We start from the raw sequence: 19,357 nt of genomic DNA, 5'->3' as shown, positions 1-19,357 counted from the left end.
AAAAAATCTTTTTTTTTTCGACCTTGAAAAATAATTTAAACCGAAAAAAGAAATTTTTCGAAAAACCAAAAAAAAAATTATTGCAGTATTCTACGTGAAACAACAAACATTTTTTCTCCTATAAATTTTTTTCGATTGTTACAATTTGACGGAGATAAAAAATGTTGAAAAAAACTGTCACTTCCAGGAAAAAATGTCCGTGCGCGCGTCATATTTGACGAAAATAAATTTTTGATGAGTGATTCAGATAGGGCTTGGTAATAGCTAAAAAATGGTGTACTTCAAATTTTCGTACGATTTTTTTTCCAAAATTGGCTAATTGTCAAAAATAATAAAAAAATTTCAGAATTTTCAATTTTGCATAATTGTTGCAAAATTTTAAAAAAACAATCGATGGCAACCGTGAATCATATCATTTGAAAGCTCTCCGAAAGACCTTTCAAACGCACCCACGCGCGTCTCTGTACGTTAATTTCTACCAGAGATATAAAACTTTGAAGTTAGACTGATTTTGTCCGTGGGGGGGTAAAAGTGCGTGAGCGGCACTGTACTGTAATGGAACTTGATTTTCCCATTCCAACGGAGTATCTTAGAGCGGAAGAAGTTGTTAGAATTTCAAAAATTGATGCATCGCATCGCGAAGGAAGGACATATATAGTGGTGCACTTGCCCCTTGTGGACAGAAATGACTATAATTTATATAGATTGCATTCTATATTAGTACCACAATTATCGATCTCTAAAAGAAGGTCGGCATATATAAAATATAATTACCCTTACTTAGCCTTGAGCTCGGATCAAAAACAGTATATGCAAATGGACCATTAATCTCTATCAGATTGCATTCGAACTCACTACACCTTTGTATGCTCAGTAAAAGGACCCCTTCTAGATGTTAATCTGAATAAGAATTGTGAATTAAGAATGCTAATACAACCATCCAACCATAAGTTGAATCATTGTGATATAGTATTGAAAAGTCAGGAAACGACGCAGTGGAATTATATTTCGATGGACGGGTCGTGGATTTTCTCTGCTCATCAATTGGACACTATACGAATCGCTTGTCCGGACCGAATGAACCAGATGATCCACATACAAGGGCTAGGGATACTCAAAATCGCCCCAGGCTGTATTGGATACACGAGCGACGCGACTCTGTTAACAGAAGCAAAACAGAATGATACAAACATTTATCTATATAAACCAAATTTGAACCTCAACTTAACGACTCTATATCCTACCGTACATCTCTTATTCGATTCAGATATAAAATTAGAAAAATGGGTCCCGCAATCTGGAATGTGGACTAGCCAGGAAAAGGCTTTAAATGACATTTTGGAGAAGGCAGAAACTATAATTCAACACAATAAAATTACTACCTATCAATCCCGACTGATCTACGGAGGACTAAGTATCAATATTATTATGATAATATTACTAATTGCACTTGCGTATAAATGGTGCACTAACTGCACATGAACCTCACATAGCACTAAAACTCACAAATCACCCGACGTTCGTAGACCTAATCGAGACCCTATCGCAAGAACCACATCGATTTTCCAAAATCTAAAAATGACTAAGACTAGGAGGGATTCTAAACGGACGGATGAACCAAGAAAACCCGTTGGTCATACGTAAAGCTAGGGCTCATTGGACCAAAATGAAACAAAATCAATAGCATCATCTACACCGAAACCTAACCCCCAAAAGCGACACGACAATACTCTTGCACTGCAAACCCAAATCGCAGAATTAACTTAATGACTACTAACATACTTATATGACCAACTCACGATCTGTTTCAGAAAAAAAAGAGAAGAAAACACGACATGAGTGAAATAACCAGTAATACGGTACAGGATCCTAAAAGTATAAAAATTCTTTACCCTGACCACCTGCTATTAAATGAACTTCTACGCAGATTGGAACAGATCGGACTAGTTCAGGAGTTTCATGCACTGAAAAAAATGGCCAATAGCAGCGTAAAAATTGTGTTATGTAAATTCGATCAAATCGAACATGCTAGAATAGCTAGGAGGACTAAATCATGGACCCCTGACCCTATAACTAAACATTCATCGCGTATAGAAAGGACCAGAGTCTTTAGGAAATCTTCACCAAGACCAACTGATAACACACTCTTATTCTGCAGACTACCGTGGATTATAGAAGAAAAACAAAGAGAAGTGGCCTTTTTCGAGCATTTCGTAGAATTCGGACCCTTGCTATATCACAAAGTATTGAAAGATTCGAGAGGATCATTGGCCTTGGGATACGTCCAATACTACGATGCAGCTGACGCTAACAGGGCAGTAGAAAGGTGTGATCCAATATATGGCGCAGAATTCGCACAGGTACGGAAACGACATTGGAATCGGGATCATGTAACCAAACACCACTGGTTATGTGATAAACAAATAGAGCTTACGATTTACGAAGACCATGATAGGACTTGCATGTGGCAGCATCAGAAAAGGATAAGGGAGAAAAAGGCTAACGAACGTTATCCAAAATCAGAAGTTAGAAGACCACCGTCACACCTTATAGTCGTAAGCACAACTAAAACCACAATTGACCCTGAACCCAAGGTAAATACACAATCGATCTCTTCAGCCGGTACCAAACAATTGACCACCTTGATTCAGCAGCCCGCGAAAAACGCGAAGTCCATGGACCAAGCTGATACTCCACCTGAAGATGAAATAAGCACAAACATTGACCAAAAGCGAGTATATTTAGAAACTTATGTATAAAATGGGGCAAAAGGGAGAAAGTTAATTACACTAAAACGTTATCTAAAAATAAATATTTTATAGCTTAAAGGGAATTCTTTCAAACTAAGTGTGATCATCTTTGTCACTTTTGTTAATCTTAGTTATATACACGCGCCGACGATTAGATAATACCTTGAATAACCGCATGATTGTAGATACTACCCGTGAAATAATTGTAATACCCCGTCTAACGCTTCTCGTAGTACATTTCGCTTCCGATTTATCTATATTTTATCATTCATCTTTCTAAAGGACCATACTTAAAATTTACAGAAGATCTTTAACATGGACCCACGGCTCATATATGACGTTGAGCCGATGCTTAATGAGAACTATGGGCTTACAATGGTATACATGGACCCAAACAGGAAAGCGGAAGCAATGTGGCTCGCTTGCCAATATGGACCTCTAGAGAAGATGATCGACGTGGTGATTCCCGAGAAATTCAGGGAAAGCCTAGGATGCACGGTCTTCTACTTTGTGAACCCCATTCATGCCGTGGAGGCAATCGAGCAGTTATTCAACGATCGAAAACCGTTTTCCAAGGAAGTTCTAGGACTGGAAGAGGAATTGCCGACTTATTATTAGCTTGAGAAGGCAATATTTGACGACTACGACCTCTCGAAAACCGCCAATGTACCAGACTCATCTGATGACGAGGATGGGCAAAACACCGGCCTGAGTAGTGCCGCTCTGGTCCCCCAAACAAAAAACCTTGGTCCTAAACACGATCGCTTAAATAGGATTAACTTCTTACTACCCTATAATTGGACCGAAGTAATGGCAAATAAGGCCTTACTAAAATTTGGCCCTATGGACTACATAAATTACGTACCAATGCGGAATGGGAAAGGTTCAATGGGATTCGCCGCATTTATTTATACCTCCGACGCAGAAAGGGTGGTCGCGAATAAGCTTGGCCAGTATTTAAAAGCCAGACTTATTCGCCCGAGGATCGTAAGGTACGGCGAAAACGCGTTGGACCTCTACGAAAAACATGATCTCTGCGGCCACTGGATCACCTCTAATGAACGTAGCAAGCACGTGTTACTCTGCGATATGCAGATCGGTGGTAATTTAAGAAAGCATTACTTCTGCGGCAGGTCCATAGAATTAAGAGAATGGGACTAGCACCTGGAGGTCTGTAGTATTAGGAATTTTGATTATGTTAGTAAAGTAAAACCAGAACAAACATTAATCGACCTCGCTGGACCTACAGAATCAGCGGCAAGGACCAACAACACGGCGCAGGCCATCACGGATGATTTAGCGCGGATAGCAATCTAGGACCGGGTTATTCCCTTATTAAATATATGTACACACCCCCTTCTTTATACGCTATCATTAATTATAATAATGGACTAGGAATAAAGGACCTATATATTTACTAATTTAGTCACTAATTTATTCCTTACCGACCCATTGCAGACCCTGTGGCTCTTGATACATGGCCGAGGACGGCAACGATTCTAAGGGGGGAGGGATGTTACGTGACACTTCATTGTGTTATAATTGTATTTTGTTGAATAATATTTCGGACCCGAGATTTCCGTTCGGACATAGTACAGCTAGCAGTATTCGTGTGCGCGACTCGGTAGGAATGTGCGGCAGAGGCTGATTCACGCTGCGGCAGCATGCTGCGACAGCCTGCTTTGGTCAGCGTGCTTAGCTAGGTAAGACGAGCCGATACGAGAAGCGTAAACGTCTAAAGCGTATGTGCGAGAAAGAGACGGAATTCGATGAAAAAAGATATATAATGAACCGGCGAAAACAACGACCGTAGACAAGGAGATTAGTCAGTTAGGAGTGAGCGCTCGACTAAGAAGGCCGCATATTTTCCTACTGGAGTTAAATCCGTAATAAGAGTTTGAGAATATAATTGTTTGAGTTGCGATTAAGTATTAGAAGTGTCGAGTACAATTGTTTTAATAATTTTGTGTAAACGAAAATCATAGGAATTATCATTTTCTTGCGTGTTGCTACACTATTGGATAAAGAATATATTGGACAACGAAAATCATAGGAATTATCATTTTCTTGCGTGTTGCTAAAGTATTGTATAAAAAAATATATTGGACCAGTTGATCTTATCAGATTCAAAGAAAAAGTGATTGGCCACATCACGAAGCGAATAATATTTTGGACCAATTTATATTTACAATATTAATACAAAGTGAGTAATACTTTTTATGTAACCAAAAAAATAATAGACATCGAGGGGTGAAAATTACGCGTCTGAGAATTTATATATATATATCTCTCTATTCTGCTTAACTTATTTATGTTGTGAAAGAGACTAGAATAAATATTATAATTATAAACGCCTGTACGTGTATCCATATGCTTCCCCACTATATTAAAGAAAATCGCTATTACACTTTTCCTTTTAATAAATAAGCGAAAAACGTTATAAACGTTCAATTATTTGTTTTACAAAAACGATATCGAGTGTCGAATTATAATTAACAGGGATTTCATTATTGACGCGCGAACGGGCCGGGGTGCCCGAAAGCCTGACTGCCGCCCGAGTCTAAGGCCGCTCGGCTGTTAAAAAGGCCTTCGTATGGGACAAACTCGCCTCGCGCGAGTTGTCACCTATCAAAATGAAACCGATTTAAATTAAAAAATTGCTCTAAAATTTTGGATTCAAATTTCAACAAAATATTGATCTTGTACGGTATTGTCTAATTTCCAAATTCAAAATTATATAGAACAAAATTCAGAACTATACAGAATAAACCACTTACTATTCACGAACAATAAGAATTAAATTTTTTTAAGCCTATGAGGTCACTGTACATAAAACTTTCTTTTTTTACCTATCTTAAATGCTAAATACAAAGAAAAATATATTATAAAGTTTCTGATTTTGCAGGTGCCATCATCGCAGCTCTAGGTCCAATTGCAGCGCCAGCTTTAAGATCGATCGCTTCAAAAATTGTTCCTGTAGAAGAGCGAGGTAATATTTTTTTAAGTATAACGTTAATAATACTCACAGATAACATGAATAATTAATAAAGAATTTCGCTAAAAAATGCTTTAAATAACAAATATCTTATGATGTTTGGTTTTCTTATTATATAGGCGATTTTATTTATATAAAAATAATTTATTTCTGTAATTTAAAACAAGAGTAGCATATCACATAAAAAAAGTTATCAGTCAATATCTTTTATTATAAATCTATCGGCATATCCCCAATACGTTGAGTGCTTTATTTATTAGTCGTTTAGAAGTTGCTTCATAGGTACGTATACGCGCTTCTCCCAATCGTCGTTATTTTTTTACAGCTTGTTTTTTCGATATTTTGTTTCTCTCTGTCTCTCTCTCTCTCTCTCATACATACAGATATACAAAGCACTCACACATATATCACCATCTAGCTCAATCCCGCATATATCCCAAAAATTGTGACTAATGAGTCTGCTTATTATACAAGGTAGATTCCTTCTATATAGGTTATTAAGATAGGACCCTATAAAAGCTGGTAGAGCGCTCGGTCAACTATATGCTGACTCGGCGTGGGCCTTCGGAGAGGGGGTAGCGTCTCTAGCTTGAGGTGCGCTTGCTAAGTTATGTGCTGGCTAAGCGAGTCTCCAATAATGTGGATGCTTCTCTCTCTCTCTCTCCCCCCCATCTCACTTAAGAAATCTAAATATATTTCAATTATAGCTGGTAAAGGGGATATTATAACTATAATAAAAGATAGTCATTTTTTAATTCAACTTCCATTTATTAATATAATTTAATACAAATGTAATTGATATTACATTATAAATATTGTTTTTAAATGATTTTTTCATTAGTAATATACTAAACTAATATACAAAAGAATATACAAAACTAATTTTCTCATATTACCGCTGATTGGATTGTACTCCACGATTCGCTCATATAGAATTAAACAGCAGGCAGCAGTATTATCAGGAAAATTATACTCTTGTGTCAAATTCAAGGCGTACATCTACAGGTGCAGTTTTCATTGATTCATTTTGTTTTGAACAATCAATGACTATTAGAGAAATGTTATTGATAAAATAATTCTTGTTGAATAATGGCTCATTTTCATTCCTATAGTAAGCGTTTTGGAAATTACCATACATGTTATAAAGTACTGCGTACTGATTTTTTTATGTATATAGATTTAGATTTCCATATGGATAGCATTGAGAATTGAGAAATAGTTTTATATTGCTGATATTACAGTGATCAGATTTACTATCATCAGCAGTCACTGAACTTTTTCGTTTAGTTTGAAAGGCTAAGATGACAAAGCGAGACTTTTCCAATGGATTTGACGTTTTCATACTCCAAACATGCTTTGATGTGAAATGTAATTTTGGATACTTGAACATCTCCCAAGTGTGATAATTCACAGTTATTGCTTTACTGCATTCAATATAATTGAGTAGTTTGATTTTTTTTCCTATCAGCCACTATTACATAAAGCATCAGCCTTTTTACTTTAATCAAATGAAGTTTAAATCTTTCAAGAGTAGATGTAGCGCCTGCTGTTCAGGTAACTTTAACAGTATTCATATCATTTCCAGATCTTTTAAGAATAACCTCATGCTTGATGTTTACAACAATTCTCCGATAGTCTTTAGCTAATTCCAATAACATACTAAAGGCAATAGCAATGTCAAAATCACCATGATCATTTGTAATTGTAACCATATTACTGCCAAACCATCCTGCATTTTCAGTAATTGAATTCTGACTGGGAATGAGTGAAAGCTAATTCTTCATAAGAGTTGTCAAACCAACATTTTTTGTTTTATCTATCTCAATTGCATTTATTTCATAACGTATTTCTTCAAATAAATAATAAAGAGCATTATTGATGAACTCGGTTGTAACGGTCCTATCTGTGAACTCCTAGACTATGTAACACGTACGTTAATAATTTTCAAGTTTTGCGTGGAAAATAAGCCCAAACAACGTCGCGTCACAAATTATTTTCAAGGGTAAGGCTCGGAAGGCGTATTCGCTTCGTCGCGGAAAATTAATGAGGGCTTCAATCATCCGGCAGTATCAATAATCGCGGTTTATCTAATTACAAAAGAGACAGGTTATATAAAGAAATTCATCTTTTTAAATAGTCCTTTACATTTTATTCCAAACCTTATTCTACACGTACGGCATTCGACTTGTGCGTCGGCCAAGTCCGAACGAGTCTGTTCCGTGTGAATTAACGCACAGGAGACAGAACATCGCCTTACAACTTTCCCGCGAGTTCCCGCGAGTGCGGTGCGAATTCACGCACGCAGCCACTCATCCGCGTCCGGCCGATATGATGCTCAGAGAGAGAGAGAGAGAGAGAGAGAGAGAGAGAGAGAGAGAGAAATCGAGGCGCGCACCAAGAAATGAACAAGGGTACCTGACCTTAGGAGAGAGCGCCGTAGTGGAAGTCCACGTCCGCTTGTGCAGCAGTTTTTGAGCAAACACAATATCGCATTGCTTTGACAACCTCCATACAGTCCCGACATAGCCCCTTGTGACTTTTGGCTGTTTCCAAAACTAAAAAAACCACTCAAAGGACACCGATTCGATGACAAAACAACGGTTGAAAACAATGCGACGTGTGTACTTAAGGCTATCCCTAAAAGTGAGTTCCACGACTGTTTTGAAAAGTGGAAACATCGATGGAACCGTGTTATTCAATCAAGTGGGAATTACTTTGAAGGATGCCACCCACCAGATGATAAAGAATAACGCTAGCACGGAAATATAAAGGTAGGCCCGATACTTTCCGGACAGACCTCATATATTCTACAAGAAATGAAATATCAAAATTCATCGTATAGCAAACACAAAGTTTTCTATTTCAATGAATCGTTTTGAAATACTATTGAGTATGATTGCATCTATCCGGGAGAAGCCCGACAGCGCCGCAATAAACACTCAATTTAATTTCTTAGCAGTTAATGAATTTGAAGAGAGAAGATATCTAAGGCTACTTCTTTCTCAGAAGAGAGATAGTCTTATGAGTTGGGCGCTTAGGTATCGCAAGGAAAGGAATTAGCAGGCTAACCACTGAATAAAGAAATTAGTCTCAGAAAATTGCTGAGTCTTTATTTCAAATCAATGCTCGCGCTGCTAACCAAGGTAGGATAGTGAATCCTCTTGCCGCAGCGACGAGCGAATTGATACTTGCGAAATCGGCTCCTTTCTACGCTTGGTAGCCCCTACAACGCTATTTTTAAAATTGATACAAACTTTGCACATGTTTTGTCGCAAAATGGCTTGATCGAAATTGCCATTTTATGATTTAAAAAATTAAGTATGAAATAACGAATTTTTTAATATAAATCTTTTCTCGAGGAAAAATCGCCTTTTAGAGTTATAAGTAATACAATTTGATAATCAAATAACACTAATTTTACAATAAATTTACGGAAAATTTTTACATCAAAAAATTGCTTGTGATTAGTGGAACATTATTTAAATTAAAAACGATTAATATAACTATCCAATTTTGAATAATAATTTAAAAATAAATTTGCAAATTTCTTTTTTAGCCATTTAGAAATCAGCAAATGAGTGACAATCATTTTTATTAATTTTACAGATATATACAATCCAATCGCTATCTAACAACGCAATTTTAATTGTTTAAATAAATTATAAATTATTTATTTATTGATAACTCAGTAAAAAATTAATTACCAAAGTGTCAAATTCTTGCTTCTCTGTTTCAATACGTTACGAATGCAATTGCATATTCGAATTAACAATATAATTATTTGTTTTGGAAAATAACTAATATTATTAACTTGTAAATTAAATTAAACTAATAAATACATATTTGATAACTACAACAACACGAAATTCAAGATCAGCGCATCAAAATTGATTAAAAAAATGCTTTTGTTCATTTGAAATCTTTGCAATTGTCAATTTTGCATTGTAAACAATAAATTTCCCACGGTCGTGACGTCACGCTCTTTATATGGTCTTGTTTTCGCTGAATTGCCCTAACACATTTACATATATGTGAGAAGAGCGCCTTTTCTCAATTACCGCTTTTCTTTTGTTTTCTCGTGCACGACGGGTTGCTATTTTGCAGAGGGAAAAAGGGACAAATCAGACTGGACCATTACAAAAAAATACAAATGTAATATAGATCATTTAAGCATAATTTTCATTTATCACAAAAATCGTAGTTAAGAGTTATTAACTAACAAAGTTAGTTAATAACAAAATTAGTTAATCCAATAGCGCAAATTTTACAATAAAATATTTGAAATTTTTTACATAGAAAAATAACTTGTCGCTTATAGACATCATTACTAATAAGAAATACTTAAATTATTTAATAATACTTGAATAATAATTAATTTATGTTTTTGGCGAAATCTTATAATGTAAAATAAAATCGGCTAATAAAAAATTATCAATTCTAACAATTATGTCAGCAAGTGCAAAATCAACGCTTTTGATTTATATACTTTTATTTGTTTATATAAATTATTGATTTTTTTATTTATTTATAACAATAGTAACTAAGTTGCTATCAATAAAACGAATTCTTACTCATGTTCCTAAGATTGTCATCTCGAGCTCAGAGTATCCGCTTTATTAAAATAATTAAGATTTGCAAAGTGATAAATAAATGAAGTTTGTACATTAAAATTCAATAATGTTCTAGGATTTAAAATATTTGAAAACATGACAATATTAATCTATGTCCTAAAATTTACGTGAAAAATACTTTGGTTCATTGAAATTACTATTAATAACGCATTTTCATTGAATAATAAAAATTGGCATATATATATCTATAAGTATACTGACGTCACGCTCCTTATCTAATCATAAAATTTGACTCTTGCTCTAAAACAATCATACAATACACGAGATGGCACCGTTTAATATACTAATTGATAGGTGTAGGTTTGTGAGTTTAGCGGATTGCCGTAATACAGCGAAAATGAGAAAATAGTCTAAGAGCTTATAGATAGGACCCTTACATACAGCTCAAAAATCATAATCACAGAGAATTGGTACCATTTGTTATATATACCGACTTAGAGAGTGTCTTGAAACCAGTAAAAGATGATGAACGTATCGATGAAGAACACGAGGCTTACAGCATTGGTTTATACATGAAATGCAGCTTTAACGATAATCGCTCCATTTAAAAAACATAAAGAAAGGTGTCAGATGAGGAATTATCTCCTGCAGAATGGCTCGTTCAGCAACTTCAGACTCTATTGACTGATTTATAGGAGAGATACAAGAATATTAAAAAGATGCGACCCTCGGATCAAGAGACATTTTTGTTATTTGTGGTTAAGACCTGTCACATTTGTCATAAATCTTTCAAAGAGGATCAAAGGAAAGTCAGAGATTACTGTTATCTTATTGGCTAGTGAGTAAATAAAATAAATTACTTACCTTAATGTTACTTACCTACCTCGTTTATTTTAGTTACAGGGGAGCAGCGCATAATTCGTGCAACGTCAACTATCAAAACGCATCGTTCATTCCCATAGTATTCCGCAGCCTCACTCGCCCTTCATTATCAAAGAGGTCGGGACTGCAAATAACTTCATGGGTCGAGTTACACTTCTCGCAGAAAATAAGAAAAAGTACTGTAACGTTTGAGTGTATCTCGCGTTATTAAAATAATAGTTTGGACTTTAAATTCGCAATAACGTCTCCGAGAAAAGCAAGAAGTTGACACGCGCGCAATCTAAATAACAAAAGAAAATCTTTCGAGTGGCAAACCACCAGGCTTGCCAACTCGATGAGCTGCTTCGAAGTGCAATTGATAGCAATGGCATCTATCGGGGAGAGGCCCGACAGCGCCGCAAATACTACTCAATTTGACTTCTCAACAATAGATATGTTTCAGGAGGGAAGATCTCTAAGGCTGCTTTTTTCTCATGGGAGAAATAGTCTCATGAGTTGAGCTCTTAGAGATCAGTAGGAAAGGAGTTCAACAGGCTAACCACTGAAAAGAAATTCGTCTCAGAAAATAGCTGAGGCTTTATTTCTACACAGTGCTCGCGCTGCTAAGCAAGGTAGGAAAGTGAGTCCTTTTGCCGCAGCGAAGAGCGAATTTATACATGCGAAATGGGCTCCTTTCTACGCTTGGTAGCCCCTACAACGCTATTTTTGTCTTTGACGCAAATTTTGTACATGTTTTATTGCAAAATGGCTCGATCGAAATTGCAATTATGTGATTTAAAAAATTAAGCTAGAAAAGATGAATTTTTTAATATAAATTTCATCTCGAGGAAAAATCGCCTCTCAAAGTTATAAGTTATACAATTTAATAATCAAATTACGCCGTTTTTACAATAAAATTATGGAAAATTTTTACATGAAAAAATCGCTTGTGGTTAGAAGCATGTTATTTAAATAAAAGATGATTAATGTTGCTTTTTAATTTTGAATAATAATTGAAAAACAGATTTGCAAATTTCTTTTTTAGCGGTTTAAAAATCAGCAAATTAGTAACAATCATAATCATCAATTTTACAGATACGTATGATCGATTCTCTATCTAACCGTGTTATTTTAATTGTTTAAAAAATTATAAATTGTTTATTTATTGATAACTTAATGGGTAATTAGTTATCAAAGTGTCAAATTCTTGTTTTTCTGTTTCAATACGTCGAGATTGTAATCGTATGCTCGAAATAATAATATCATTGTTTATTGCAAAATAACTAACAATATTAACTTGTAGATTAGATTTGACTAACAAATATCGATTTGAGAGTTATATCAACATGAAATCCAGAATCAGCGCATCAAATTTAACTAAGAAATACTTTTGTTTGTTTAAAAACTTTATAATTGACGATTTTCTGTTGTAAACAATAAATTTTCCCACGGTCGTGACGTCACGCTCCTTATATAGTAATGTTTTCGCAAAGTTGCCCTAACACATTTGCATATACGTGTGAAAAGCGCCTACGCTCAATTACCGATTTTTTCTAATTGTCTCGTGTGTGACGGGTTGCCGTTTTGCAGAGGAAAATAGGAGACAAATCAGACTGGACCGTTACATATGTATCCACATTAGAACATAGCTTACATAGCCCCCCATTAGAACGGCGAATCGAATGAGCCATTCTAATGTGATTAATGGTGTCTGATTTTTTTTTTTTTTTTTTTTTTTTTTTTTTTTTTCATTTTATTTACAATTTATTTTTACTCTTGGCGCTGGTGGTTTCTTCCTCCCTTAGCCGCTTAATCTCCTCTTCTTTTTCTGCTATCCTTGCCCCTAGCTTGGCGATGCGTTTCCTCACCCTGCGGAGCTGTTGCTTGGAAGCCTTTTTTTCTTCCGCAACAGGCTCGGTGTTGGCAGGTCGGGGAACGCTGGAGGGCAGAAAAAGGATAGGGGCTTCCTTCACCCTTGGTTTTGGTGGCTTCACCATAGGGGAATCCACCTGGGGGAACCTGGCTGGAGTTTGCGTTCTCTTGCACTCCAGCCAAGGTACCAGGTTGGAAGAGGGCATAAAGGGCCGACCCTGCGGATGAGGAATAAAGTCCCTCAAATCCGAGAGATCGGTCTGGGTGCTCTTATCTTTTATTAAAGAGGCCATGGCCAAAAATTGTTTAGAATTCTTCTCGATGAAGACTAGTATATAGGCATGAATTCGGAGAATCTATTTGCATATATTGAATCGACCTCTGGCGACTAATAGTGATACGGCTTTAATAACGAGGTGTGAAATTTTCCCCGATTTTTTCCATTCTTGTGACGGAGTAAGTATGTATCCATACCTATGATTGATTGCACTAAGTATGGTCCTTCGTATAGTCTTATAAAATTTTTTGAAGCGTTCTTCGGATTTATCTGTCGCATCGTGACTTTTTAGTAACACAATGTCGTTTATTTTGTATGGTTTATGTTCGGAATTCATGTTGTGTTCTAGAGCTCTTTTGCTTAGCTTTTCATGAACCTTTTCGCGAATATCAGTGATTCTGTTAGATACTGTTGAATTATTTGGGGAAAACCAGCGATGCCAAAAGCGGTCTGGCTTCCTTCCTAGGTGGATTTCCATAGGTGTATATTCGGTTGTATCATGGTAAACAGAATTCATTATATCTTGTATTTTTGGGACTAACGAGGCCCAGCCTTTTGGATTTTCATGGGCATATGCTCTTAAAAAGCGCCCCAACTCTCTGTGAATACGCTCTACTGAGTTACTTTGCGCATGGCGTATACTAGAGAATATCAGATTTATGTTCGTAGATACCAGTTTTTCTTTCCAATTCTATGATGTGAATTGAGTACCATGATCGCTAATGATTGATTTTGGTTTCCCATATTTTGGCACATAATCTTCAAAGATCTTTTTGATGGTTGTATAGGTAGTAGCACGTCTCATAGGATACATTACGACGTATTTCCTAAAAACATCAATGGTAGTCAAAATGTACTTGACTCCTCCAGTTGAAGTTAGCAGAGGACCATAAAAATCAATCGACAATAGTTCTCCAGGTTCATTCACTAGAATTGGTTGCATTACTGTATCTATTTTCTGATTGTAGTACTTGGTACGTTGGCACAAGTCACAGCGTTTAATTATGCTGCTAACTTTTTTCCGTACTTTTTCGATATAGAAGTCTTCCTCTATCATTTTGAAGATTTTCCGACATCCTACATGCCCGTACATTTCGTGAAGTTCAGTTATTAAATCATTAATGATGTGTTCTGGGAGCACAAGTTTGGTTTTACTTTTGTCCCTTTTGAACACTAAATTCTGCTGGACCACGAATCGGTTGTGAAAACTTCCTCGTTTCTTGATCCTATTAATGAAAGCGTCCTGTTCTTGAAGATATTGAAGATTGATAAAGTTTTTTATAAGAGCTTGTGATGGTTTTTTCATCAAACTGGCTATACTAATCACGCCTTCTTCATCGTCGCTATCGTTAAGTATATATTTGGATAAAAAGTCTGCTGCTTTATTCTGACTTCATGGCAAATACTCGCACGTCAAGTTGTAGTCTTGTAGGAATAGGCACCAACGCATCAATCGCGAGTTAGTGAACTTACAAGTAGACAAAAATTTAAGGGCTTCGTGATCCGTGCGAACGACAATTTTCTTCGCGCCTCTTAAATATGTATCTAATTTTGAACAAGACCATGCGATAGCTAAAAGCTCCTTCTCGGTAGTAAAATAATTCAGCTCAGCTCCTTTTAATGTTCGCGAAATGAAAGTTATGACTTCTTCTTCGCCTTCCTGATTCAGTTGCGAGAGAGCTGCAGCTACAGTATGGTAACTGGCATCAGTGGTTAGGATATATGGTTTTTCAGGATCTGGATATATCAGAGTGATATTTTCAATGAATAACTTTTTTGTTTCCTCAAAAGCCACTTGGTGCTCAGGTAGCCATTGGTAACCACTGCTTTTCCGCAACAAATCCATTAGAGGTCTACAAACGGCCGCATAATTCTTAGCGAATTTTGTATAAAAATTGACAAAACCGAGAAAGCTTTGCAAGCTTTTCAGATTTTTAGGAGCTTTGAATTCTTTTAGAAGCTGTAATTTTTCCCTTTGGGGCTTGATGCCCGAGGGTGTAATAACATGACCTAAAAATTCCATCTCGTTTTGCACTAGCTTCGATTTTGAAAATTTCAAAGTATAATTGTCCCTACGGCAACAAGTGAATAACGCACGGAGGTGATACATATGTTCTGCGAATGTTTTTGAGATACAAAGAATGTCGTCTACAAACGGGATTACAAATTGTTTTAAATCGCCAATGGATAGATTCAAAGCTCTTACCAGAGCAGCTGTGCTAGTGCACGTACCAAAAGGTACGACGTTAAATTCGTATGTATTTCCTTCAATTATAAAGGCTGTATACTTCTTACTCTTTTCGTCCAATGGGACTTGCCAAAAACTACTCGTTAAATCAAAGCTCGACATATAGTTAATTCCAGAACATTGCTGAAAAATGTCTTCCATACGTTATGGAGTTTCATAATCTTTTATCAGTTTTTTGTTCAGTTGTCTAGCGTCGAGACAGAATCGAACGGATCCATCTTTCTTCACGCTGATAACAACTGGATTTATAAAGTTGCTTTTTGACCTACGGATGATACCATCTCTCAACATTTCTTTGATTGCAGTTCTCACGTTCTCGCGATGTTTCAAAGGCACCGGATACTGATTAGAAAAGTAAGGTTTTTCGTCCTGGAGTACTAACTTATGAGTGTAAATTTTCAATAGTCCGGGTTTTTTGCGGAATACGTCTTTGAATTCATATACCAATGCTGCTAATTCGTTTTTCTGACTCTCAGTTAAGCTTGAGCATACGCTAATTTTTTCGTTAATCTCCGTCCACGTTAGATTCGTATCGTCGTCTTTTGCGGCTCCTACGTCTATGTGGTTTTGGGTCAGATTTCCGAATAAGGATGCTTCTTCGCTAAAATTCTGGTCATACTCATGCCAAGTCGACAGGCTCTGATATGTCTTTTCATCTAAAGACGTTTCATTATATCTCAAACAACCCACTATATTATTTATTTGAAAAGTTACACTCTCCTGCTCAGTATCCATTTTCATCCTTATACTTCTCATAGTATCATAGCCAATGATGCAATCTTTTACTAAATGTGGAATAATGAGAAAGGTTAGATCTACGTAAAGGTCACCTAATCTAACATTTAAATAACTTTGCTTTTTCAACTTAACCGTTTTTTGTCCAGTGGCCACTTTAATTACATGTCCACTAATAGGCAAAGTCGGTTTTAGTTTAAAAATAGATGCATTTTGATTGTAAAATTCGTCGGAGATAGCTGAAATCTCGCTACCCGAATCAATCAACGCGTTAACCGAAATGCCTTCTATAATAATTTTAATTTCAGGGCATTTTCTGATATAATTGTTATCTTCGTTGTTTTCGAGCTCATTCTTAATCTCATCCCGGGGATCATCAAATATAGTGCATAGTGATCATTCCTTCGAATCTTTGCTCGAATCGTAAATTTTTACCGTTGCTACTCGCTGAGATTTTTTTTTCTTATCCGAGTTACGAGGAGCAACGCTTACTCGTTTCCCGAGGATGCAGTGTTTTCAAGTAGTTTTACTGAGTCTTCACTGATCTCCTCAAGGGAAGCTTTGGGCTTGCGCTCTCGCCGTTTACTTTGAGATTTTTGAACCGAGGAATTGATTGAAATGCTATTGACTTGGTGTTCATTAGCATTCTCTTTGGATGAGTTACGATTACTCACATAATCGTCGTTATCAAATGAAGAAAGTATTCTAATAAATTCAGATACTTTGCGTACACTTTTAGCTTGCACTAGTAAGCGTACATCCTTATCAAAATGACGTGAGAGTTTATCGATGAGTTCTTCCTCCTCTAAGCTCTCGCTAATATCATAAGCTAAATTTATTTTGCGAATTGCATAGTTATACCTAGATATTTTACCACTAGGGTAATACTTTCCAAATTCAATTTCCCGCATAATGTTTCTACGGATTTCTGCATTCCAAAATTTTTCTCTAAACAAGCGTTCAAAATCATTAAAATTATTGATTTCCCGTTGTACTAGATCATACCAAGCAGAATTCACACCGGCTATTGATTGGGAAATTAAACAGAGCAACTGAGCCGTATTACAATTACTTGCTTGTAAATATCTTTTAAAGTCATTCAGATATTTAATGGGACGATATTTGTAGCTGTCATCAAACTTTGGACACGTCAACGTGGGCTGTTTGAAAGTCTCTACTATCGTCTCGTTGACCGTATGTTTACTGTTTTCATTTGCTATTGATTTCTCTACTTCTACTCTAAGATCTGAAATGTTATCTTTCATTTCGTCAACAATATTATCCTTAGCGCGGATAATATCATTTAAGTTTTCATCGCAACGTTCTTTCAATTGTTCGATAACTGCATTTGAGTCATTCAAATTCGATTTTAATGTAGAGATCAATGTCTCTTGTTCATTTACTTTGCATGTTAGTCTTTCGACTTTATTGCAAAGTTTGTTGATTGTTTCAGATATTGTCGCGAAATCATGAAATAGTTTCGTTTGTTCACAATCTAGTTGTTTTAACTCCCCTACAACGGCTTTTTCCCATTCTCGAGTTTTCTTATCATGATCGTTCAAATCATCATCCAGAACATCATTATTTAACTCGTTTAGGATCGCTTCTGAAGTGATTTTAGTTGACGTGAAAATAGAGCGTCGTTTATTTCCCGACATTTTGGAAATTAGCTTAAAACGTCGCCTTGATCAAAGAAATATTGAGAGAGTCAAAACATAAGAGATCGTGCCTTAATTACTCAAATTTAATTAACAATAAACCAATGAAAGACTATGCTATATTTTCTAACTACATGAATATATTTGAATAATAGAGTAAGAAGTAAAGCTTGTTTATATCAAACGCTAGTCATTACGCTGCTGGAACGGGCAACGAATCGACCATGAATGTACACATATTGTGTACAAACAACAGGTCCTCGTGTAAGGTGCGAATGTTTGTCGCCGTTACATGACATACCGTTTCGAATTGCGATTCCAATAAACTTATTCTTTCTCGCAATTCCTGCACTTCTTTTCTCAACGCAGCATTTTTGCGTTTCGCTAGCTTTAATTTTCGGCTATTCGTCATAATGAAGATTCGAATATGCACGCGACAAATCAAGGATCTTTCGCTCGAAAACTGTTAATAAACTTCTAAAGAGTCCCTGTTCGGGCGCCAAATGTAACGTTTGAGTGTATCTCGCGTTATTAAAATAATAGTTTGGACTCTTTACATTAAATTCGCAATAACGTCTCCGAGAAAAGCAAGCAGTTGACACGCGCGCAATCTAAGGTTACTGCTACCAAGATTTCTAATCTGTGTGACTCTTACTGTGTTTGTGCAAAAGTAGTCGGAGTCTTTGGTGAAATTTATTTCATAAGCGTCTACTGCCAGTTCAGCCACAGCAGGAAGACCTATCTTGACAAACTAGCTGAGACTCTCAAGCAATTGAAAGGCAAAAGAGTCTTAGTTGGAATGGATGCAAACGCCAAGTCAAAGATATAATCTAATACACAGGATAAGAATGGAGTAGTCATTGAAGAATTCATAGACCGATACGGGCTAATAGTGGCTAACAGGAGGAGCCATCTTCCAACGTGCCGTAGTACGAGGGGTGAGACGGATATCGATGTAACTTTACATACATCAAATCTGTCGAACCTATTGGCTAGCTGGGCGGTGAAAGAATGGACCACCAGTGACCACAGGCCCATAGTGATCGAACTGGATTTTGCCTCACAACCAGCCAGACTCACACGAACCGTTGAAACAATAGAACCAAGGTTCAACATGAGAAAAGCTGATTGGGAGAAATTCGGGAGACTTTGTAAATTCGAGAAAGAGAACCTATCTAAGCTCCCTTTAGAAACCTCTGAAGACATTGAAAGATATGTTTCAAAATTTGAAGAGGTTTTAATAAGGGCAGCAAAGGACTCTATTCCATCAAAAATGAGAAGAACGCGCTCTCAACCCAGGTGAAATCCTGACTTGCGAAATAAGAAGCGAGCGATACAAAGACAACGCAAAATCGTCGCTCTGAAAGACAAGGAAGGACCGAATAGAAAA

At 36.4% G+C, this 19,357-nt stretch overlaps 1 protein-coding gene across 5 annotated transcripts in view; it reads left to right on the top strand.

The window, feature by feature from the left end:
- The window catches only part of LOC131664658 (proton-coupled folate transporter), a 690,091-nt gene that overhangs the window by 459,005 nt on the left and 211,729 nt on the right, over positions 1-19,357 (top strand). For all 5 annotated transcript variants that reach the window (XR_009301961.1, XM_058935980.1, XM_058935965.1 and 2 more), the window contains one exon: positions 5,656-5,739. Coding sequence is in view for 4 of the 5 variants with exons in the window: in XM_058935980.1 (XP_058791963.1) it covers positions 5,656-5,739 (84 nt within the window). In the remaining variant the exon portion in view is untranslated. Of the gene's footprint in view, positions 1-5,655; positions 5,740-19,357 lie in introns of those variants that run through there.

The sequence above is a fragment of the Phymastichus coffea genome, unplaced genomic scaffold (genome assembly GCF_024137745.1).
Source record: "Phymastichus coffea isolate CEN01 unplaced genomic scaffold, Cenicafe_Pcof_1.1 PCOF00003, whole genome shotgun sequence".
In the NCBI taxonomy this organism is placed as follows: Eukaryota; Metazoa; Arthropoda; class Insecta; order Hymenoptera; family Eulophidae; genus Phymastichus; species Phymastichus coffea.
Note: the sequence above shows the minus strand (reverse complement) of the source record. Positions and strands in the feature narration are given on the sequence as shown.